The sequence below is a fragment of the Neofelis nebulosa genome, chromosome 15 (assembly GCF_028018385.1).
Source record: "Neofelis nebulosa isolate mNeoNeb1 chromosome 15, mNeoNeb1.pri, whole genome shotgun sequence".
NCBI lineage: Eukaryota > Metazoa > Chordata > Mammalia > Carnivora > Felidae > Neofelis > Neofelis nebulosa.
Window position 1 is genome coordinate 31,166,001 of NC_080796.1, and position 25,189 is coordinate 31,191,189.

General features: G+C 39.4%; 1 protein-coding gene across 6 annotated transcripts in view; it reads right to left on the reverse strand.

Annotated features, from left to right (window-relative positions):
* Positions 1–25,178, reverse strand: part of SMG7 (SMG7 nonsense mediated mRNA decay factor) — a 91,622-nt gene extending 66,444 nt beyond the window's left edge. For 2 of the 6 annotated variants that reach the window (XM_058700956.1, XM_058700954.1), the window contains exon 1: positions 24,862–25,178. Coding sequence is in view for 1 of the 6 variants with exons in the window: in XM_058700950.1 (XP_058556933.1) it covers positions 24,862–24,890 (29 nt within the window). In the remaining 5 variants the exon portion in view is untranslated. The remainder of the gene's footprint in view (positions 1–24,861) is intronic. The other 4 variants (XM_058700957.1, XM_058700955.1, XM_058700958.1 and 1 more) reach the window with 4 other exon arrangements.
* Between the last annotated feature and the right edge of the window lie 11 nt (positions 25,179–25,189).

Below are 25,189 nucleotides of genomic sequence, written 5' to 3' on the forward strand. Positions count from 1 at the left end.
TCACAAGATACACAAAAATAACTCAAAATCATAGACCTAAGTCTATAAATTTCTAGGAGAAAATCTTCACTGCCCCAGAGCAAAAAAAGAGTTCAATAAAGGCAAGATTCAATAAACAAAAAGTAAACTGATAAATTAAATTCATTAAAATTTAAAATTTCTGTTCCTCAAAATCATTAAGTGAAAAGGCAAGCCAGACTCGGGTGTGAGAGAGAGTGTGTATGTGTGTGTGTGTGTGTGTCTGTATGTGTGTACAAAGGATTTACATTCAAGAAATATAAAGAGAACTCAATAATAAAGCAATCCAATTTTTAAAATGGGCTAATGATCTAGACGCTATACAAGGAGATACATAAATGGCCCGTAAGCACAGGAAAAGCAGCTCAACATCTTCAGTCATCTGGGAAATGTGTATCTACAATAAAGTACCAATTCGTACTCAGTGGAATGATAAAAACCAAAGGACTACCAAAACCAAGTGTTGTAGTTGAGGATGTGGAAGAACTCGAACTCGTCTACAGTGCTAGTGGACGTATAAAACGTTAACTGCATTGGGAAAAAGTTTGGTAATTTCTTGGAAAGTTACATGTGTCCTCACTATATGACACAATGATTCCACTCCTAGGTATTTACCAAAAGAAATGAAAAATGTCCACAAAAAGACTTTCACAAAATGTTTCTAGAAGCTTTAGTCACAGTAGCAAAAAAACCAAAAAACCCAAAGGTTCATCAAAAGGTGAAGGGATAAAAAACTGTAGTATAACCACACAATGGAATATTACTCAGCAGCAACCAGAACACAACTAGTGATGCATGCAACAAAGTGGACTCATTTAAAAAATATTATGTCAAGCAAAAGATTTCAGACACAAATAGTACATACTGTATTATTCCACTTATGAAGTCCTAGAACAAGCAAAATTAATTTATAGTGATACAAATCAGAACAAGGATTGCCTGAGGCACAGAAAGACAAAAAGGGTAAGGACAGACTGCAAAGGAGTCTGAGAGAATTTTGGGGGGGATTTGGAAATGTTCTATATCTTGATTAGAGCAGTGGTTAGAGGATATATGCTCATAAAACTTCATTAACTGTACACTTAAAATGAGTGCATTTTATTTCGATTACCTCCAGTAATGTGATTTAAAACAGCATACACCTTATGATCATAATCTGATTAAAATACATTACCTACACATTACATAAAATGCACACTCTATATTCATAAAAATGACTAAATAGCGTGAACAGTATTGGTGGCAATTTAATATTACAAACTTTCTCACAAGTTAACAGTAAGCGCCCCAATTAAGAGCTTTTTCTAAGTCCTCATACTTCCTTGAATAGTACTCAATACTATAGTGCATCTGCATTTTTTCAAACTTCAGCCTACATCAGAATCTCTGAATGCTTTTGAAAATAATACCTAAACTTAAGCCCCAGTTTCTGATTCAGCAGGTCTGAGATGGGACACAGAATTTGTATTTCTAACAAGTTCCCTGGTGATGCTGATGCTGTTGGTCTGAGGATGACACTTTGAGAACTACTGCATTAGAACAACCCCTTGTCATTTCTTGCTTCTTTTTTCTGCTTCCACCTATATAGAGTGGCAAAGTCATTAAGAATGAAACACCTAATCATCAGGGAAATGCAAACCAAAAGCATGAGATATCACCTCACACTGTCAGAATGGCTAAAATCAAAAACACAAGAAACAGTAAGTATTGATGAGTATGTGGAGAAAAAGGAACTCTCATGCACTGTTGGTGGGAATGTAAACTGGTGCAGCTGCTAGAAGACAGTATGGATGTTCCTCAAAAAATTAAAAATAGAATTACCATAAAATATTTACCCAAAAAATATTTAAACACTAAATCAAAAAGATATATACACCCCTATGTTTACTGAAGCTTTATTTACAATAGGCAAATTATGGAAACAGCCCAAGTAGCCATGATAGATGAATGGAGAAGGAAGATGTAACATATATATTACATATACATACAAACTATATGATGGAATACTCAGCCATAAAAAAGAATGAAACATGGATGGATCTAGAGAATATACTGCTAAATGAAATACGTCAGTCAGAGAAAAACAAGTATCAAGTGATTCCATTCTTATGTGGAATTTAAGAAAAACAAAAGGTGGTGTGATCTTACAGTTCATGGGTTGAAGTCCAGCATCAGGCTCTGCACTGATAGTGCAGAACCTGCTTGGGATTCTCTTTCCATCTCTCTCTGCCCCTACGCTGTTTGCAGGCGCTTGCTCTCTCTCTCTCAAAATAAATAACAAGGAGGAGGAGGAGGAGGAGGAGGAGAAACAAAACAAATGAAAAAATGAGACAAACCAAAGGAAAAAAAAGGGAGGCGCCTGGGTGGCTCAGTTGATTAACAGTCCAACTCTTGATCTCAACTCAGGTCTTTTTTTTTTCTAAGGTTTATTTATTTATTTTGAGAAAGAGAGGGAGGGGGAGGGAGAGAAAGAGGTGGGGGAGGGAGAGAAAGAGGTGGGGGAGGGAGAGAAAGAGGTGGGGGAGGGACAGAAAAAGGGAGAGAGAATCCCAAGCAAGCTCCAAGCCATTGGCACAGAGCCCAACGCAGGGCTCAAACCCACAAACCATGATGAGATCATGACCAGAGCTGAGATCAAGAGCCAGATGCTTAACCAACTGAGACACCCAGGCGCCCCTCACAGGTCAGGTCTTCATCTCATGGTCATTCAAGACCTGCGTTGGGCTCTGCCCTGGGTGTGAACCCTACTTAAAAGAGAGAGAGAGAAGGAGAGAGACCAAAAAACAGACTCTTATCTATAGAGAACAAATTGATGGTTACCAGAGGGGAGGTGGGTGGAAGGATGGGGAAGAAAAAAAAAAAAAAAATGGAACTTGACCCTGTTACCATCTGGGACCTCTTCCCTAAGGATCTCACCCTGATACCCATACAGCTCTATCATTCCTTCCCAGCTTGTGGATTCAAGTGTCACCTTATTGAAGACAACTACAAAATCAATTATTTCCAACTCAGCTCATGGTATGTCTACATTCCAATTGCCTATTTGGCATCTCTGTATGGATATTCATTAAATACTCCCTCCCTTCAACACCCATACTTCTATTACCTATTTCCATGAAAAGTGCTACCATTTCGCCACAACCAACTTCAATATCATCAATGACCTTCCCTCTCCCCCTTCATATGAAATCAGTTACTAATGCCCCATTGGTTACAACCATGTATTCTCTCCTAAGTATTTCTCAGTATCCTGATTCAAACTTTCATTATCTCCTACATGAATTTTGGCAGTTTCCTCAAATGGTTTCCATGACTTTACTTGCATAGAGTTCCCAAATATATGATACTAAACAATTTCAAACACATCAATTTCCAGACTGAAAACACTAAATCAATTTCCATTTAACCACAAAGCTCAAACTAAGTATACCGCCAGTCAGTATGCCCCTATTTAGATTCTGACCTTGTCTCTTACCCCTTCATGAACTATGCTCCCGATGCTTCTGACTCTTCTTGTGTTTGTTTGTTTATTTATTTTAGTAATAAACACTGTATTTTCTCTACCTAGAATATCCTTCTTCAGTTCCTAACAAAAGTCTTCCTATTTTCGGGAGATGATATACCCTTCATAAAACGTTCTAAGACATTTTTGTGAAGTCAACCCTCTGATTTGTACCTCTTAATCATGCATACTACATCCTAACTTGTTATTTCTTCAATTAATCTCTGAAAGTGTTACTCATACTATAACCCCAAAACTGCCTGGAAGAGTGCTTTATTATCTAGTCTTCCCTGAATAAATATGTTGAATGAATGTAGTTAACTAAGATATTATTTGTGTACTTTTATTTTTTTTAATTAATATTATTTTTGAGAGAGCTCAAGTGGGGCAGAGTGCTTAAGTTGCATTGAGAGGGGGACAGAGGATCGGGAGCAGGCTTCACGCTGACGGCAGAGAGCTCAGTGCAGGGCTTGAACTCACGAACCACAAGATCATGGCCTGAGCAGAGGTTGGATGTTCAACCGAATGAGCCACCCAGGTGCCCCATTTGTGTATTTTTAAAGTACATATTAAGTAAAAACCTCAAGGTTACAAACATGATTTCACACATGAAATTTTTTAACAGTAAAAATCCTTTGATGGAAGCTCCTTATGGTCTATACTACTACTGGCCAATAGAAGGAAATATAATGTGAGTCACATATTTACCATATGTAACCTATTTCTTTTTACTTAAAAAAATAAGTAAAAAGAAAAAGAAGAAAATAATGTATTTTGTTTAACCTAACATACCCAAAACATTAGCATTTCAACATGTAGTCAATATAAAAATTATTAAAGATTTCAAATTCTTTTCATGCTAAGTTGTCAAAATGTTGTCGATATTTTACAATTAAAGCATCTGTCAACTAAGTAGCTAATTCTTTATCAGAAATATTTGATCAGTATTTAAATTCATAAAATTTATTGTTGAAAGGTAGATTTACATACTCAAATTGTTCTGACAACTCAATCAAGTATAAATTCTTAAAACTTAAATTAATTAAATAAACTTAATTACAATATAGTTCCTCAGTCACACCAGCCACATTTCAAATGCTCAATAACCATAGGTGGCCAGTAGTTACTATACTGGGCCATGCAGGTACAAACCACTCATGAAAGGATCAATTATTTTAGCAATATGAAAGAGAAATTACAAAAGACTTTTAACTCCTGAAACTATTAAGATTTTAGCTAGGAAAAAAATCCTCCAGATGGACCACTTTGCTTACTCATAGAAGCAGCTGTAGAACAGAATTCGTACTATTAATTTCTTAATATTTCAGACCTACTTAGACACTGTTCTAGGACCTGGAATATAGCAATGAAGTACATAAGGTTCCTGCTATCAAGGAATTTATGGATTAGGGATTGTGGGAGGAGACAAAAAGCAAACCCGTGTATAATCTAGCGGCATTACATCCTGAAACTGACTGGGGATCAGTCTCAGGAAGACTCCCTGGGAAAAGCTAGATCCATTCCTAGGAGTGTGAGGCCCCTTTTCCACATTGTTCCATTTGCCCTCCCTTGCCCAGCCCAAGTTGAGAAATTCAACAAGAACCAGAGAATAAGGCCCAGACCAGGGCAGAACAGCTAGCCTTTTTAGTATCCTACTCAGCACCTGAGGCACTTTAAATTGCATTGAGTAGAATTAAGTAATACAAGCCCCTTCTAATTCTGCTGCTTGACCTTTTGGTCTCTCTGGGCTTCAATTTCCTATATGAAACTATAGAGTTTCTAACTATAGTTAGAGTTAATTATGCGTATTTTGCAAAGTTTGCTTTATCAGTGAACATATAATACATGTGAATGAAGGGATGCTATGAACTCAGATAAAGCATTATATGAAAAGGAAAACCATATCAGGGGTATTTTAAAAAAGAGCTTATTAAACATTTCATTTTTCCTGACTGACTCTCAAAACAATAAACATGCAACACCACCGGGATAGACGTGGGCTGTCTAATTCAGTAGCCACTAACTACATGAACATTTGACATGTGGTTACTATGACTCATTTAAATAAAATTAATTTAAACAGCTACATTTTCCTAGTAGCTACCATTCTGGACAGCACAGGCATTTATCAATACATTATTGATTAACCTACTGGAGTGAAAGAGGAAAACCTCAAAACCTGCCTACCTTCCTCCATGTCACCATTCAAAAGGCAAAGGTATATCTGACAGCAATTTCTGATAAGCAGGTGAGAGAATGAAATGGAAATGAAAATCCCAGTATGAGTGGTCCAGCATGTCAGGCATGGGTCAGGGATAGAAGTTATGGAGACAAAGTCCTGCACAGGAGTGTCTTCACAGGCTGAATTTAAGGTTGTATACTCCAGGCTATACAACAATTGTGGCCTCTCCAAAATGCCCATATCCTAATCCCCACAACCTGTGAATATGTTCCCTTACATTATTGTACAAGGGATTTATGTAAGTCAGAGGTGATTAAGGGTTTTGAGAAGAGATTATTCTGGATTAACTGGTTATGTCCAGTATAATCACAAGGATTCTTACAAGTAAAAGAAGCAGCAGGAGGGTCAGAAGTGATGCGATAAAGGAAGCAAAGGGTACAGTGATAGGATTACTGGTTTTGAAGATGGAAGGGGGCCATGAGCCAAAGAATGTGAGCAGCCTCAAAACCTAGAAAAGGCAAGGAAATGGATTTTCCTCTATAACCTCCAGAAGGAAAGACACCTAGATTTTAGCCTAGTGGAGCCCATTTCAAACTTCTGATCTCTAGAACTGTAAGATAATAATTTGTGTTGTTTTAAATCACCAAGTTCGTGGTAACGTGTCACAGCAGCTGTTGAACCTACGTCTCTAACTCTTTCATGCTTAAATGAGCCAGGTTGTTTCTCTTGCTCACATAACTGATATATTCCCCTAAGTCTCCCATCTTTAAACCTATATAATCTATTAGCATTTCTTAAAAAGACAATGACAAAGTTTTTGCTTCTTTTCATTGTCTAAGTATGCTTAGTTTTGTTTATATCACAATGGAGAATGACACTAATGATTCAGACTTGAGCATCTCTTGAAAACAAGTATCAGCCATTCTGAGAAATTAATACATTTCAAAATGTTTGCAGTATGAGCTCACACACTACTGGTCAACATTTACTGATTGTCAGTATTGCTCTAAGTTGTACCAAGATAATCGAGAAAGGCCTCCCTTCCAAGGCTAACATGGAACAAAACAGTGAACAGACACAAAGTGATGTAACCAATGAAAGAGTACCGAGAATAAAGAGAAACATCTGCTCATTCACCTGACAAAATCTAAGATGATTCAAAGAAAGACTTTCTGGAAGAAGGAACTTTTCAAGGACAATGTGAAGTCACATGAAAAAAGTTAAGCCTGTGAGATAAGTAGAGGAAGGTTGTCCCTTTTCTAGAGTTAAAAACACAGTCTTACTCTTTCAGTCTCAGCTGACTACGTGTTTAAGCAGGAAAATGGTAAATTCAAAGATGTCAGGCCACATATGTAAGCTTTAGTAATTTGTTACTTTTAAAAAGTCACACTGAGGGGCGCCTGGGTGGCGCAGTCGGTTAAGCGTCCGACTTCAGCCAGGTCACGATCTCGCGGTCCGTGAGTTCGAGCCCCGCGTCGGGCTCTGGGCTGATGGCTCGGAGCCTGGAGCCTGTTTCCGATTCTGTGTCTCCCTCTCTCTCTGCCCCTCCCCCGTTCATGCTCTGTCTCTCTCTGTCCCAAAAATAAATAAAAAACGTTGAAAAAAAAAAATAAAAAAATAAAAAGTCACACTGAATTTTCCTTTTGAAGCAACTTATTATTTAAGATTTGAATTTCATACATGTAAAATCATGTTCCTTAGTGTCAGAAGCTGACACCTGAACACTTCTGTGTAATAAATCAACCAAGACAATAAGGAAAAGGAAATCCCAATCTTCTGTACTTACGTTACAACACTGGCAAGTCACTGGGGTGCCTGGGTGGCTCAGCTGGTTGAGCGTCCGACTTTGGCTCAGGTCATGATCTCACGGTTCGTGAGTTTGAGCCCCATGTTGGGCTCTGTGCTGACAGCTTCGAGCTTGGAGCCTGCTTTGGATTCTGTGCCTCCTTCTCTCTGCCCCCACCCTGCTCACACTCTGTCTCTCTCAAAAAAGTGAATAAACGTTAAAAAACAAAAACAAAAACACTGGAAAGTCATTCTGCACTTGTCCTATTAGCCCAGGTGGGTCAGGAGTGTTTTTACCCACAGTCTCTGGTTCTCAATATTCCCAAAGGTCCTGGGAAATACACTGCATTTAAGTAAACACTGAAGGCAGAGACTGTAAGAAGAACAGCTATGAGAAAACAGCAGGCCAACTAGTCAGTAAGAGTTCAAAGCAGTCTAAATTCATCTATTACAAATATAAAAGGTCTCCCCGTTCTGCTTCCCTTCTGGCAGAACTACCCTGCCCTCTCCCTTATTACTCTACAAAAAATAAATGCACTAGGAAGGTTGAGATTGAGAAGTCTGTTCATATTGTATATACTATATATACAATATACTTGTGCATATTAAATGTTTTATACAAATGCAGTAAAACCTTGGATTACGAGTAGCGTGTTCTGTGTTTTGCAAGACGAGCAACCATTTCTAATAAATTTTAACTTGATAAACGATAAACGAGCTATGTCTTGCAATACAAGTAGTACGTGATGCCAAATGTCACATGATCACAATGAGCCAATGGTTCCTCTCTCTCTCTCTCTCTCTCTCTCTTGTTCGCTCACTGTGGGATTGTGGGTGATCGTCTCTCATGTTCAGATGCTTAGTCTCAGGCTGTGGTGTTTGGCAGAAATCAGTGATTTTTCAGAACGTTGGAAGATGCCCACCACTGGCACGAGCGTATTTTTTGTCACTTTGAAGCGCCTCTGGACAGTCCTTTGCTTTTCCAGACAAGAATAAGCTTAGGAATGCTTTGCTTCTTCCCAGGTCAGGCTGCCTGCAGATAGAGACCCTTTCCTCTGCTGCCTTATTGCCAGTTACATTCAATACAGTAAATGACAAGAGTTTATTAATACTGCACTGTAGTCAACATCCATGAGCGTATACAATGGCCCCCCCCGCAGAAAAAGGGGGGTAATCCCCCCGTTGAAAAGGGGGTAAGAAGATATTACGAGGGAAGGAGCAAATCATCAAGGAGTATGAATGAGGTATACGAGTGGCCAAAATTACAAGATTTTATAAGAAGTCTACGTCTGCATCTCGTCTGCAGAAGAGAAGAAGCAAAAGGCAGAGGAATCCCTCACTTCAAATGAGATTGGGGAGATGTGTAAAATATGGGAAACAGTGCAAAATTTTGTAGAAAAGCACCACCTGAATAAGGCTGTAGCAGTGTGAGTGATGAATCTGTTTAACAACAATGCAATGTCACATTTCTGCAAAATCCTCAAAAGGAGGCAAAAGTGTCACTGGATAGGTTCCTTGTTAAAATTGCATGAAAAGAAAAAGATTACACTGAGCCAACAAATAGTAGCAATTCCGTTAGTGATAGTGAAAGTCATTACACAATGACCCTCCTCTCTCTTGTCTCCCTCACACCAGCCATGAAGGTTTTCAAAGGTTAAGTCCAGGTTAATTTATTTTTCTTTATATTTTGTATTTTCTTTATTATCTTGTATTATATTACAGTATTGTAATGATTTTTTATATGAATATTTTTGGGCTGTGGAACAAATCATCTCAGTTTCCATTATTTCTTATGAGGAAATTAGCTTTGATATAAAAGTGCTTTGGATTACAAGCATGTTTCCAGAATAAATTATGCTTGCAAACCAAGGTTTTACCGTATATTACCTAATAATAAATATATAAATAAAACAAAAATAAAATAAAAACAAAATCCTACAATCCTAAGCAAGTAACAACATAAAACTATAGAGGTATAGTCCATACGATGCATGGTTAAAGCACTGATTCCGGAGCCTGACTCCTGGCTCAGCTACTTTATACATGACCTTGGGCTAACTATTCTGCTTCTCTGCTCTCCTATAAAATGAAGTCAGTAGTATACCTCTCACAGGGTACTGTGAGGGTCCAGTTAATACACAATGTTTAGAATAGTGTCTGGCACAAAATAAAATTGTTGGCTTAGTCTTATTAATCATGTCAAATGCACAAACCAGCGGCCTTTCTCCGTAAGTTACCACACCTCATGGCTACTCTACGCAAGCTTCCATGTCAGAACTGAAAAAAGCGAAAAAGTTATGTTAGCACTGCCAAGCTACAGGTGACTGAAAGCTCATCGAGGACCCATGTGGCAGAGGGTCGAGAGCATAAATATTAAGAAGCCATTCAAACAATAAACAGATCAAATGATTCCTAAAAACATTCTTAACAAAATAATAACATACCAAAACAATTTAAAATAAAGGATATTAACTCAAGACTCCCTATCAAAGTTTCACAAAGATTTATATTAAAGGGTATACTTGTATGGCCACAAAAATCAGAACATCTCCCAAATACAACACAAAACCAAGTAAATCCTCACACAAAAGAAAGCAATTCCCTGTTAGCATTAAAAATGAGAGAAAATTACTCGTGGTTTTGAGTGCTGTCATCACTTGTAGCTTCATACCAGTTGCCACAAATAGTGGAAAGACTATCATTTCACATGTGAAGAAACAGTGGAGGTAACGACTAGAAGAGCAGAAAACTTGAAAGGTATTTTATTAGTTTGGTATCACACCGTCTCCCTTTCAAGCACACTTTACAGGGCTCGGCTCGGCTGCAATTCCTAGCTTCTAAACTGTTCTCTCATTTTCATCTTACCTCACTTGGGAAAGTGGGGATGTAAACTAATTAACATAAAAGAAAGAAATTACGTCCACATCTGGGTCTAAACCCAAAGAAAAGTAACTCCCCTCTTATCAAAAAAAGCACCTATTTTTTTTTTAAGTTTTTATTTATTTTTGACAGAGAGACTGAGCATGAGTGGGGAAGGGGCAGAGAGAGGAAGACACAGAATCTGAAGCAGGCTCCAGGATCTGAGCTGTCAGCAGAGCCCGATGCAGGGCTCGAACTCACAGACCGCAAGATCATGACCTAAGCCGAAATCGGACACTTAACCAACAGAGCCACCCTGGCGCCCCTCACAGTGCTACTTTTAAAAGGAAAGTAACGCATCAATAAAGTAAATCCCATGAGATAACCATTTTCCATATAAAGAACCCAGTGTAACCCAATATTTCTAAATTTATTTTGCCTTGGAAATATTGAGAATCCTAATACCTATGAAGTTCCCAGAGAATTCATGTTCAGTGGAATACACTCTGGAAACAATAGAGGATTGGACAGATTTGCCCTTGTGTAATACAAATAAATACATCAAAGAGTCTGTTTAAAAAAAAAAAAAAGTGATGCATGAGACCTTCAGTACTGGTGAGGATGTACTATGTATTACGAGTTCCCTTTTGTTGCTGTAACAGATTACCACAAATGTGGTGGATTTAAAATGACACAAAACATCTTACAGGTCTGAAAGTCAGAAGCCTAAGTGGGTCCAAGTAAGCTAAAAACCAAGGTGTCAATCAAGCACAGCTGTGTTGCTTTCTGGAGGCTCTATGATTCTGCCTTTACCTGGTTCTCAAGCTGCCTGTATTCCTTGGCTTGTGACCCCTTCCATTCCAGCAGAATGCTATCTCTATTTTCTATCTCCTTCTTCCATACTTAAAAGATCCTTGTGATTACATTGGTCCTACCAAATAAACCATGATAATCTCTTCATTTTAAACTTAGCTGATTAGCAACTTAATTCCCCCTTGCCAAGTAACAGAATATATTTACAGGTTCCGGGGATAAGGATGTAGACATACTGTAGGGAGTTAGGGGTGCTATTCTGCCCACTATACCTAACAAAGTATTTTTAAATGGGCACACCCTGTCACTCAGGATGGCATAAGTGTACACAAGGATATGGGTGTACAAGGATGTTCACTGTAGCACTTTTTAAAATAATAAAATATTGGAAATAACACAAATCTTCAGTTAGGAAATCAGTTTAGAAAACTATGGTATTTCCATACAAAACAGTATGCTGATGTTTCCAATGATGCTGTAAATATATAATTATAAACATGTCTTTAATAAAATGTTAAGTGAAAAAAAGCCAGATTACAAACCCAGATGATATAGCCCAATCTCAGTTATTAAAGAATATGCATGTGTACAAATATACAAGTATGTGAATATGTTACTATCCACATAAAAAAATAACTGGAAAGTGACACAACCCTGGATGGTAGAGAAACCATAAATTTCTGTGTGCCTGGAACAGTCCAGATTTATGCCTATTGTCCCAGATTTGATTTGCACTCTCTTGCATGATCATTATGATCACTCTTACAATTTTCTGGGGTTTGTTATGTTCTATTTCAAACAAGTATGTATTGCTTTTCTGGATGCCAAAAGTGGCAAAAATCACATCTATATTAGCACTTGAAATTTTAAAAAATTAAAGTAACCTAAGAAATATGCTTTTTAATATATGAATTTGCAACTCAATAGTTGTGAGCCATCTAAATTACATACAACATTTGACAGCATTAATGGCAAACACAGATACCAAAAGGGAAACTTTTCATTTTTAAGAGCACTGCCCAAGTATGTGCAGTGGACAAAGAGGAAGCAGACTAGGCCAACTGCAACTCTGCCACTAATTAGGTAACATAAGTCCTGTTTTCCTTCTCTACAATATGCCAATTGAATTATACAAAGTTACTGTACACAAAGGCTTAAGAAGATAATTATATAAAAGTATTTTGAGAAGTATAAAGCACTAATAAAATGTAAGACAGTACCCTTGAGGAATAAAGTAGCCCACGTCAGAGTAAAAGATCACTCAACCCACTCTATAGCCATTTAAGGCACAAAGAGCCTAAATGGCTCTTTACTATGTTGTTTTATACACACATCTTCTCATGTAATTCTCCCAAGAATTCTATCATTGTCATTTTATAGAAAGGAAAATACAAAATGGAAAACTAAAACTAGAGAGGTTCAAGGTTACATTGCCATGCACAGCAGAGCTGGCATCTGAACTCAGGACAATCTAAACACAAATTGGGCCAGTCTTAATCCAAAGGCCTTGCTCATTCAACTTCCTACACCACCCCACTTTCTTAGGAAACCAAAAGACCCTTGAGTAGGAGTTACAAACAACCTAAGCAATAAATTTTTTTAATTAATCTATTCACATTTTATTTTCCTTTCCTATTATAAACCAGAATTTATGACCAGTATGCCTTAACATTTGAGTTATGCTTCCTTCTTAAAATGTTCTGACCCTTTTCCATTAAAAAACAAATCAAAGCAGAGGTGCCTGGGTGGCTCAGTCACTTGAGCGTCTGACTCTTGGTATTGGCTAAGGTCATGAGATTGAGCCCCCGCATCTCTCTCCCTCGCTCTCAAAATAAATAATTAATATTAAACAAAAAAACAAAAGTATTTCAGGCAAATAGTATTATTTTAATTATTTAAAATAAGCAGAGTTTGAGAAAAACGTATTTTACAGAAGTTAGATATTAAAATACAAAAATTTTGCTTTAAAATATCTCACACAAACTAGGGGTGCCTGGGTGGCACAGGTGATTAAGCGTCCACTCTTGATCTCGCCTCAGGTCATGATCTCACAGTTTCCTGAGTTTGAGCCCTACATCAGGCTCTGTGCTGAGAGCACAGAACCTGCTTGGGATTCTCTCTCTCCTCTCTCTCTCTCTCTCTCTGTCCCTCTCCCACTTGTGCTTTCTCGTGCTCTCAAAATAAATAAACATTAAAAAATAAAATAAATAGGGCGCCCGGGTGGCGCAGTCGGCTAAGCGTCCGACTTCAGCCAGGTCATGATCTCGCGGTCCGTGAGTTCGGGCCCCGCGTCAGGCTCTGGGCTGATGGCTCGGAGCCTGGAGCCTGTTTCCGATTCTGTGTCTCCCTCTCTCTCTGCCCCTCCCCCGTTCATGCTCTGTCTCTCTCTGTCCCAAAAATAAATAAAAAACGTTGAAAAAAAAATTTAAAAAAAAAAAAAAAAATAAATAAATAGATAAAATATCTTACACAAACTATAAGTATGCACATGCACAAAATTTTGTAGATGCCCTTTTTATATTCAAATTCATCCTATAGTGGTTCTCTGAGCACGATGCTTTTTATTTTTTCCCACCAGCAATAAAAAAATTGTCAAGTAAGGGGTACCTGGGTGTCTGAGTCTCAGTTGAGTGTCCGACTTCGGCTCAAGTCACAATCTCATGATTCATGAATTTAAGCCCCATGATGGGCTTGCTGCTGTCAGCACAGTCTGCTTCAGATCTTCTGTCTCCCTCTCTCTCTCTTCCCCTCTCCCCTCTCAAAAATAAACATTAAAAATATTTTTTTCAAGGAAGCAAACCTTTTTTTTTTTTTTTTTTTTTTTAATTAAATATTTTTGAGAGAGTGAGTGAGTGTGAGCAGGGAAGGGGCAAAGAGAGAGGGAGACCCAGAACCCAAAGTAGGCTCCAGGCTCCAAGCTATCAGCACAGAGCCCGATGCAGAGCCCCACGCAGAGCCCCACGTGAGGCTCAAACTCACTAACTGGGAGATCATGACCTGAGAGCCAAAGCCGGATGCTTAACTGACTTGACCCACCCAGTTGCCCCAAGTAAGCAAACACTTTAACTCATTTCTTCTTTGAATATCATCTTCCAATTGCATTTTACTTTGATTATCTTTCTACCTATATCTCATCAATGCACAGTATCTCACCTAATAAAAAACTAGGCAATAATTCATGACCTTTCTAAGAGACAGTACTAATAAAACACATTCTAATTCGCTCTATCCCAACTAACAGCACTGAAATACTAGGCTTCTGGGAAAAGAAGGGAATGAAAAAGCATTCAACTTATGTGTTCAGTAAACCCATGGAGTTTTAGGAAATAAACTGAGGATATTAACACATTAAATATAGCAGCTTTTTACATATAATAGATTTTAGAATCCTGCTTCTCACTTAAGACACTACAGAAAGAAAAATGCCAGCCTAAACCGTGAGAATAAAATGTTAATCATCAAAAAATGGTCTCTAATGTTTTGTTTCCCCCCCAACAGTCTTTCTTCCCTCACCTCCACCTCTATTCCATGTCTAGATTCAAGACGTGAAGATTCTAGAAAGCAAGTCCTAGCAACCCAGTTATTTTCAGAATTACATATATTCACTAAAACTCTCATCTCCTACAAAACTCCAAAAAACTAATTTTTGCGAATAACTCCAAATAACTAATTTTTAACTAATTATTCCCATAAGATTAATGACCAAATTTGTTGAAAAAAGAACCTTAGACTCCCAAACAAAAAGCTGAATGAGACAGGGTTAATAAAAATCTCTTTAACTTCTACACCATACCCTGAGTGGCAGTCTAATCTGATCACGATGTGTACATCAACCAAACTCTCAAACATTCCTAATACCAAACTTTTTAGAGTTCCTCAAACATACTGCTCCCAGGCATTTATTTACTCATTTTGTTCCTCTGCCCGCTATATCCTTCCCTTCTCTCTTCACCTCATTAATCCTACTCATCCTTTAAGACTGAGCTCAGAGATTCAACTCTGGAAGCTTTCTCTTAACTCCCCAGGCAATAAAAGTTCCTCAGTGTACTCTAGCACCCTTGAAAACATCTAACATAGAATTTACCACACTATATTGAAGTATCTGTGTAACACCCATCTCCTCCAGGAAACAATTATCCTAAGGAACAAAAACCAGTTCATTCGTTCTTCATTCTCAGAGCCTAGCACTGGCATTTGTAAGTATTCCATAAATGTTTGGCAAAAACAAGAAAGCATGAAAACCTTATTGAACACCCATTATGGTACACTGTGTACTTAAAAATGTTGAGACATGGGGCTCCTGGGTGGCTCAGTCAGTTAAGCATCCGACTTCAGCTCAGGTCATGATCTCACATGTCGTGGGTTTGAGCCCCATGTCAGGCTCTGTGCTGACAACTCAGAGCCTGAAGCCTGCTTCAGATTCTGTGTCTTCCTCTCTTTCTGCCTCTTTCCCATTCACACTCTCTTTCTCTCAAAAATAAATATTGAAAAAAAAAATTTTTTTAATGCTGAGACATGGTCTCTGTCATAGTCTAGCTGCAAAGATAATTCATTTCTATTAAAAAAGAGATAATTAGAAATTTAAGAAATTATACAACCAAATGACTAAGAGACAGGAAATACTACAAAGTTCAAGAATGCAGAAATCACCAGAACACAGAAGTCTTCAGAGAAGATGAAGCTTAAGTTAAGATAGTATAGGACGGTACTTTCTACCGGGAAAATGGCCTAGGAAAAGAGATTAAAGCAGGAATAGATAAACCATCTTTAGAAGCCAATGAGTAGATTACTCTGGCTAGCATAGTTGGTTCTTAGGAAAACATAACAAGATATCATTTGGCAGAGGTAGATGAGGGCCATTTTATGGAAGACCCAGAATGCCAGACTAAGGAGCTTAAGTAAGGAAAAGCAACATACAAATGCTTTGCAGGAATACTAATATAACAGCATGCAATAGATTAGGGGGGACAGGTGAGGAATGTGAAAGAGAACCAGAATCTGCCAAACATGTATAAACTTTCATTATTTTAACACTGACAGCAATTTTATGAGATCAGTATTCCATTTTAATGAGAAAGAAATCAAGACTCAGAGATGTTAGTGGACAATGTTTAAAAACCCAAAGTCAGTGCTTTCTTTTTGCTACCTGTGAGAATTGCAGGCAAGGTATCAGTTGGAAGACTATTTCAACAGTACGTGCATAAAGTCGACAGTGCCAGACATAAAAAGAAGAGACAGCAGGAAGACAACATTTCCCAGAGCAGTTTATGTGTGGAACACTGGAGAACTGAAACATGACTGCAAGATTTTAAACCTGATGGGAGGATGCAAAGTGGCAGCACTAATGCCGAAAATGAGGAAACACGCAGGACATGGTGAGAAGAGAAGGGTTAAGGGTTACGAGTTTACCTTTAAGAGAGTGGAGTTCGCTATGACAGAAAGACTTCTAAAATGAGGAATGTCCAGAAGGCAGAGATGCAAAATTATCAGATTAAGTTTTCAGGCATTGTTATCCACAGCTAAAGCTTACATAGTGTTTCCTATGCGCCTGAACCATACCAAGTACTTTGCCAGTTAACTCACTTGATCTTTATAACTTTATGAGATAAATACTATTACTATCACCATTTTTCAGATCTGGAACCCGAGGCACAGAAAGCTTAAGGATCTTGTCCAAGGTAATGCAGTCTGTAAGTGGTAGAGCTGCTGATCTGAATCCAAACAGTTCTGCTCCACAGACCATGCTCCAAACTACTATACTCAACTGTACTTTGTTATTATTGTATTATTGTATTATTTTATGCTTATGCTTATTTCATTAAATAGCTTATAAACTCTCTGAATGGTAGACATGATATCTTATACCAGTGTGCCTCCCTAGGATCTAACACAATTATTTATACTAAACAGATTTTAAATAATGATGATGTGGTGACAGGAGTGGATGTGGTATCTGCAGAAAAGAAACGTTGAAAGAAGAGAAAAAAAGAGGAATAGGGCTATGCCATTTCTTTTTGCCACTGATTGGGCAAGGCTGACCAGGAAAACAAAATAAAATAAAAGGCAAGATATTCAGAATCATAGAATCCCAGTGCTAACAACAGACTTCCAAGAACTTTCCATAGGGCCCCTGTGTATATATCATAGCATCTATGAACTATATGATAGTTGTGGGCCTGGTAAAATTACTTGACAACAGATTCTCTTTTTATCTCCCAGGACCTGGGGTATCTACCTTGGCCAAAAACTGGATGTTTACTTGTGGGAGGGATGGATGGATGTGTACGAGAGGGACACAGAGAGACAGAGAAAAACGGCAACAAAATTGTCAGTATTAAGTGAGAAAGAAAGGGAGCCTGGGTGGCTCAGTCGGTTAAGCGTCTGACTCCTGATTTTGGCTCAGGTCATGAACTCAAGGCTCTTGAGATCAAGCCCTGCATCAGGCTCAAACCTGCTTGGAATTCTCCCTCTGCCCCTCCCCTGCTTGTGCATGTGTGTTCTCTCTCAAAATAAATAAATACACTTTAAAAATAATTTGGGGGGGGCACCTGGGTGGCTCAGTCGGTTAAGCATCTGACTTTGGCTCAGGTCACGATCTCATGATTCATGAGATCAAGCCTCATGCCAGGCTCTGCATTGACCCTGCAGAGCCTGCTTGAGATTTTCTATCCATCTCTCTCTGCCCCTCCTTTACTCATGCTCACCCTCTCTCTCAAAATAAATAAATAAATAAACTATTAAAAATTATTTGGAGTAAAGAAACTATGAGATGTTCCTCCTGCCTGAAATGTCAATTTTCCTAATATCAACTTTTAAAAGTCTCATCCATCTTTCAAAACCTAGATCAAATCTCATCTCCAAGATAGCTTCCTGACCCCATCTCCACCTCTGCTGGAATAAAGATCTCCCCTATACTTAATTGCACAGTACCTCTTTCTCCATCCTAGCACTTTGCAGTTTATCTGCTATTATAGTTACTTAAATGCCTTTTTCCAGTATCTTTGAGTTCCCACAGGCAAAGCTCCTATAATTGTGCTCTGCCAATAAAATAAAAGACTTTAAAAATACATTTAAAGTAAGTACAAGTGTTTTTATTTTGAGAGAGAGAAAGAATGAGTCGGAGAGGGGCAGAGAGAGGGAGGGAGGAGAGGGGCAGAGAGAAACCCAAGCAGGCTCTGCACTGTCAGCATGAGCCCAATGCAGGGCCAGAACCCACAAACCATGAGATCAAGACGTGAGCAAAGTCGGATGCTTAACCAACTGAGCCACCCAGGCACCCAATATGTACAAGTTTTTAAAAGTATGGTTTAAACATGGTAACTGGCCTATTACACCTAAAAGAAAAAAGTTCAGGGAAGATTACTAAGAAGTAATCTATGGCTTGAAGAAGGAGAAAACAAGAAAATGAATTGATGCTGTGCATATTTGATATATCCCTCCTATGTGTATTTTCTAAATCAGTGGTTCTCAGCTGGGAGAGAATATGCACTCAGAGGGAACATCTGACAACGTGTGGGAACATTTCCGGTTGTCACAAATGGGGGCGAATGATACTGGGATCCAGTGGGTAAATGCCAAGTATGCTACGAAAACATCCTATGATGCAGAGGACTAATCCCCACAACAAAGAATTGTCTGACCCAAAATGTCTGTGAAGTGCCATGGTTAGGAAACCTGTTCCAAATGAAGCAAAGAAGAAAACTAAAACAAAATTGTTACTAGTCTACTAGTAGTCTAGTCTACTTGAGACTCCTAAAATTTTCTTAAACAATTTCTTAAACATCTACCCTTCCCACTGACTACAAAATGGGTCTAAGGGACAGTGAAAACAACCCTCCTAAGGAGCTCCACTTACATGTTAACAAGAAAGGAGTTGGTTACAAGTTCTCACTTACCATGGGACATGTTTGCCAAAGCTCCATCCCTGCATATCCCTATAACTGCTGATTAGCCCCCCTTAGTTACAATCTCCTAGACCATCGATAAATCTATCCACAACAATTCAACAACTAAAATGCAGCTTGATTACAAAACTTAAATGACAACGTATGACCATCTGCCAAAATACCCACATACAGATATATGACTAATCGACTATCCAAAACACATATGCTTAATAATCTATTCTCTGAACAAGATCAATCAGGAAAACAAACCCACCTGAATTTTCAGGTGCTCATTCACATCACTCATCTCTAATCCATGCTAGCCAGGGTTAGACACGTAGTTGGAGGCTGCAAACATATTTCTCCACTGTAAAACAAACTAGCCCTTTTAAAGTCTGAACCACCCTCCACCCCAAAACTGCCTCAAGAGAAACTTGCTACACTAGTGAACAGCATCTTAAAAGACAAACAAAACAAAAACTCAGCAATTGCTTCCTCTTCCATGAAGGTAGAACATAGCAGCTGTTAGAAAGCAATGAAACATAGTCTAGGACAGGAAGTATACATTTTGAATCCAACTGAAACCGCAAGGGAAGCAGAAATTAACTGTCAAAACAATTTAGCCACTCAACATTCAAGCAGGTAAAATGCCATTAACACCATTGTAATAAAAAAGACAGTTATAACCCTCAAGAGAGAGCAATTTTTTTCCAACAATTTTACCATGTTTGGTAAATCAGCCATGTTTTTGGCTGGTAAATTTGGCTGATTTTCTGGGACCAGAGCTATTTTATTTTAAGTCACATGCAAGGAAAACATGAATGGGTCTGGGGCAGGGGAAGACTTGTTGACCATGTGAATTAGGATCAGCATGTGCTATAGGATTTCTTGAAGCTTCCAGAGACAGTGAATACCCAGCCCAGAATTACCAGAATCTTCCAGAACCTACTTTGTACACATATTCCTCCCAAATTGCTCCCACTAACTTCCCTGCTCTTCTCCCCAGGCTAGGATAAGGCTCTGCTTGCTCCTGTATCTCCACCTTTTTTATTCCCTATGTCCCAAGATTTACCGTGATACATTTTATCTTAACATATTGGATTATTTTAATTAGTACTTAAAATTTTTTAACTTATTTTATTTATTCATTTTGAGAGAGAGGCGGAGAGAAAATCCCAAGCAGGCTCCACACTGTCAGCCCAGAGCCCAATGTGGGGCTTGAACTCCCAAAACATGAGATCATGACCTGAGCTGAAATCAGGGGTCGAAGGTCAATCAACTGAGCCACGCAGGTGCCCCTGAATTTTAATGAGTACTTAAATGACAACCCTTTTTCTGTTATCTCAGAAAACCACCTTGTGTCTGTTACATTATTTCTACCTCTGGCAACAAAGTTTCTGGCAAAGTGTGCCAGGGGAATGCAGCCTCTTTGCTAATAGAAGGACCATGCAAAAAAAAAAAAAAAAAAAAAATTCTAACAAAGTAGACAATTTGTAGATGTTTCTTGTAAAGTGGTCTAATACCAGGGATCAACTTTAAGTGGATCTCCCTGGCAAACCTACAGCATAGAAAGAAAAAAAAAAAAAAAAAAAAAAGACAAAAATAGGCAAGGAAGAGAAGGAAGGAAAGGAAGAGGCGGAGGGAGTACAATGACAGAAGCAGATGTTGTTCAGTATCACCTATGCCACCTTTTATAATAGGATTTGACCTGTTTGGCTGGTATTCCCTCTGGCTATGATTATTCTACTTTCTCGACTTCCCAAACAACTTTGATGATGTCTTCCCTGTCTGGTACTTCAATACTTTCCCTATCTCTGCATTTCCAATTTTGATATGTTAATTTCCGTATTTCTATCCTTTAAAATACTATTCTTTTAAAGCATGATCTACATCACCTACTATCTCATCCATGGATTATCTTTACCCTTCTTCCACCCTTATTAGATGGACAATATTCAAAATTCCATTTTCTTTCACTCAACAGAGGTGTCAAAGTCTTTAAGATCTTTCTATTTTGCCATAAATCAAGAGAAAAGACTGAATTTTTCTTCGAGAAATAAATTTCCAATCATATTCTTTGTAGAACCTTATTTTAAGACCAGTTCTTATTTTTATAAAATGCAGAAAAGTACTCTTAATTTATTCACTTAGGAATCTTGTCAATCTGCTATTTAAAAAAAAAAAAAAAAAGACACTGCTTTAAAAAAAAAAATTTCTCTTCCAACAACAAAAAAAATTTCCTCACAACATCACCTTCTTTCCCAAACAGAAGATAGGTTTTCTTTCCTATCATCTCTGCTCTATTTCTGCAACTCAAGACTAATTCAGTCCCCTTGATTTTGAACTCTCTATCTTCGTCTTACTGATGCTTCTTAACCTCATATCCTCCTATCTCACTCTTCTGAAACTGCTATCTTACTCCCTGGTTTACCACCAACAATGCACCATTTCAATGCCAGACACCCCAGCTCATTTACTCCAACAAATGAATCTAGCTGATACAAAGCTAATTTTCATCTCCATGAGGAAAGATCTATAGCTATGAAGTTTAAAAATTGCCCAGTCATGGTCTTATACCACTGAGAAAGGTAGGCAACAAAATTCTCCCTAAAGTCAAGGGTCACAAAGAATAACTGTCATACCCCCAACCACACTTGTTCAGCAGTATCTAACATCCTCCCCAAGTTGTCTAAAAACCAAAAGGTTTGGTTTCCAGCAAAGAAAAGAAAGTGAACATGATGTTTCCCTGAAGACAGTCTCTAACCGCCTCACAGCAGACTTTAAATGGAATGATTATCCGAAGAAGAAGAAAAGAGAGGGAAATTTGGGCTGGTGCAAGTCTTTATTACCCTATCCCCTCTAAGTCCCAGACAACTGTTAGCCCTAAGATTTGCTTTATTTACTTAGAACAGACGTGCAAGACTGAGAAAACACTGGTGCCTGTTCAGTTTTGCTTATTCAACTTTAGCGGTAAAATATAAGTTATTCAAACAGTGTTCCTTCTTATTCTTTTCTCCCTTCTTCAAGGAACTAAACTCATCTCAAGTTGTCTACCACTGATTTCACAACCTAAAGATAAGTCTTCCCTACCATGATAATTTACAAAATATAAAACACATTAACAGAGAAGCCTCTCAACACCATCTGATCTTCCCATTAAAATTATCACCTCTCTCCCAGTCTGCTTTTACCTTTCTACTCTACGGCCTTATTTCTGGTCCTAACTGCCCATTATTACACTACACAGATTCATCTTCCTAATCCTATCTATGAGCATGTGAATGCTCTTCTAAACAAATCATCTCAGATTCTCCATGATCCATCCATTTTAACTATTAACTACAGATCACAATTCAAGACCCTCTCAAATATAGGCACCTTATTAAATAGGCTCTCCTTGATCACCCTGTCTGTATAAAAGAAGATATCCGTATCTTGCTTTTTCCTTCTAGTTCTTGTCACCACCTGACATAGTTATCTGTTCATGTTTACTGATTGCCTAATTCTACCAGAATATACCTTCCTATGTTTGCTCTTTCATTCACCGTTGTATCCTCAGTGCCTAGAGGAGTGACTGGCATACAGTAAGCTCTCAATACATATTTGTGGTAAGAATGGATAAACCCAGACATGTCACACAGTATGGCTGATACAGAGTCAGAAGACCTACATGTGAGTTACAGAGCCTCCACGTTCCAGCTATATGGTCCTCAACAATTTTGACTTCATTATGCTATCTATACTTTCTTCATTTGTGAAAGGAAGGGATCAAACTTAATCTATAAAAAAGTCTATTAAAAGTTTTTCCAGCTACATCACCCTATATTCTTATTTAACTAGTCTGAATACCTTCCCCAGCTCCCAACCTCCCTTATCTGAGTATTCTGCTCAGTTTCCTTCCGTTTGGATTCTGTTCTCAGTCCACACCTGTCAGAATACTGCTTATACTTAAGGTCCATTTCCATTTTCTCCTTGAAACCTAACAAACTGTAAACTCTGTAAGAAGAGGGTGGAGTTCTTTTCTCAGCAGTTGGTACAATACCTCCCATATAGGTGATCAACAAAATGACTGATGAATCATGAGTGTATGAATGAGCAAATGAACAAAGGAAGCTTTTCCTGGTTCCCCCCAATTGCTTAAATAATCTCGTGCCTTTGAACTCTTAATGACACTGGCATCTTTTATGATACTTGCCTTATTTTACTCCATGCTATTATTAATAATAACTGCAAATTCCTTAAAATTAAGTACTGTCCTGATGGTTTCCACATCCGTCTACAACATCTACCATAGATCTTTCTCACAGTTATATTTATTAACTTTATCTGACATGTTAATACAAGGATAATAGTGGAGAAAAAGGACTGTAATATTACAGATATCGTTCCAACTACCCAAAGTCAGTCATTGGGCACACTTGTGCACACCCTGTCTCTGTTAAACTCACGCATTCAACCACAATTCAAAGATCTCATCATTCTCTCCTTTCCACACTCTGCTTAAAGAAACTATTACCACTTTCATAAGTACAACAGCCACCTTCCTGTATCACTACCTACCTTCTCTTGTAATATGTTTTAGGAAGCCAATCACACAATATTTTCACTAAACAGCTAAAGCGACTTTTCTGCTCATTTCAGACTTCTACCCCAACCAAGTCCCTCTTCTACAAGGTATGAAACCATTTTTTTAAACATCTTCCCATTAGCCTGCCTTTCTTAGTTCTGCTCCCAAAGGACAAAAAGGATCCGTTTTAAGGTCTTCCTTCCCCTTTTCTAAGAAGTAGCAACTCTCCAATTAATTTCAGACTCTAACCACCTTGTTTTTCTCTGTCATCAAAATTTTGATCCTCTTTTACGTCTATGTCCAAGCTCCTATTCTGCTTCCAAGGAACCTTCCTAGCTGCTGGTGTCTTTCCATTCAATATGCTCTCACTAGCGTGCACTTGGTTGCAATGTATCTATCTTCCCCTTCCTATAATGTTTATCAGTCGCTCCCTTCACACCACCCCAGACACCCATCACATACTCTCACACACTCTGTACCCATGCGTCAGTCTACCTCCGACATACAAGTTCCTTACAACACTCTTAATGAACGTACACAACTCTCAGTATGGTATCATCTGACTACACTAATTCTAACTCAGTTTCTTCTGGGGAACCCAACCCCGTCCATAGTACCTCCCTCTTTCCTCACTTCCTCATCCATTCCCCCTCTTTATGCTCCCACCCCCACCCCGCCAACTAACTACAGATGACATTATTCTTCAGTACTTCCAACCCGAGTATAAAGAACAAACTCGGGTTTCCAGAGGTCTCTCTCCCTCTCCGCACTCCCTCCACCACCACCCCAGGTGTGCGGACTTCCACCTCGTCCTCTCCCCAAGCAACGCTCCAGCCAATCCCACACCACACAACGTTACCCCCGCCACCAGGATCAGACTCCACACCCACCTCCACTCGGGGTCGCCGCTGCCCCCCCCCCCCCCCGCCTCGCCTGCGAGCCCGCGACCCCGAGGGCGCGCGCGCGTACACACATTCTCACGCTTTCCTAACCTCCTTCCCGGCACCGGGACGAGCTGGGTACGCTGGAACTCAGCCCGGCCCGCGGGGGCTAGGCACTCGTGAGTGTGCCCGCCCCGCCCCCTCCCGCGGATCCCCGAGGATCCCCTCGCAACCCCCGCCTCCCCGCCGGGGAAGGAGAGGACACAGCAACTCCCCCGCCGCGCCGACACACCACCTCTGTGTCTGTTGCTCCCTGCCCGAACCTTCAACCCGCTCCCCCCACGTACGGGGCCGACCTCTGCACTCACCGGAGATACTGCGCGCTCTGCAGGCTCATCCTCCGCCGCCGCGTCTTCCCGCGAAGCCTCTGTGGGTCTCTCAGGCTCCTCGAAGCGGCCCCGCGGCACCGCGGGTGCTGGCGGCCGCCGCCATCTTCCTCTCCTCCGGCTCCTCCTCGCTCCGCGGGCGGGGGGGGGGGGGGGAGTTGAGTGAGGCGAGGGGGAGGGAGCGGGGAAAGCTGCTCTCGCTGCTGCTCCGGCCCGTGGGGCGCAGGGACACTCCGACCCGGGAGGGGGGAAGGGGAGGGAGAAGGGAAGGGGGCGGGGAAAGAGGAAGAAGCAGAGGAAGGAAGTGGGG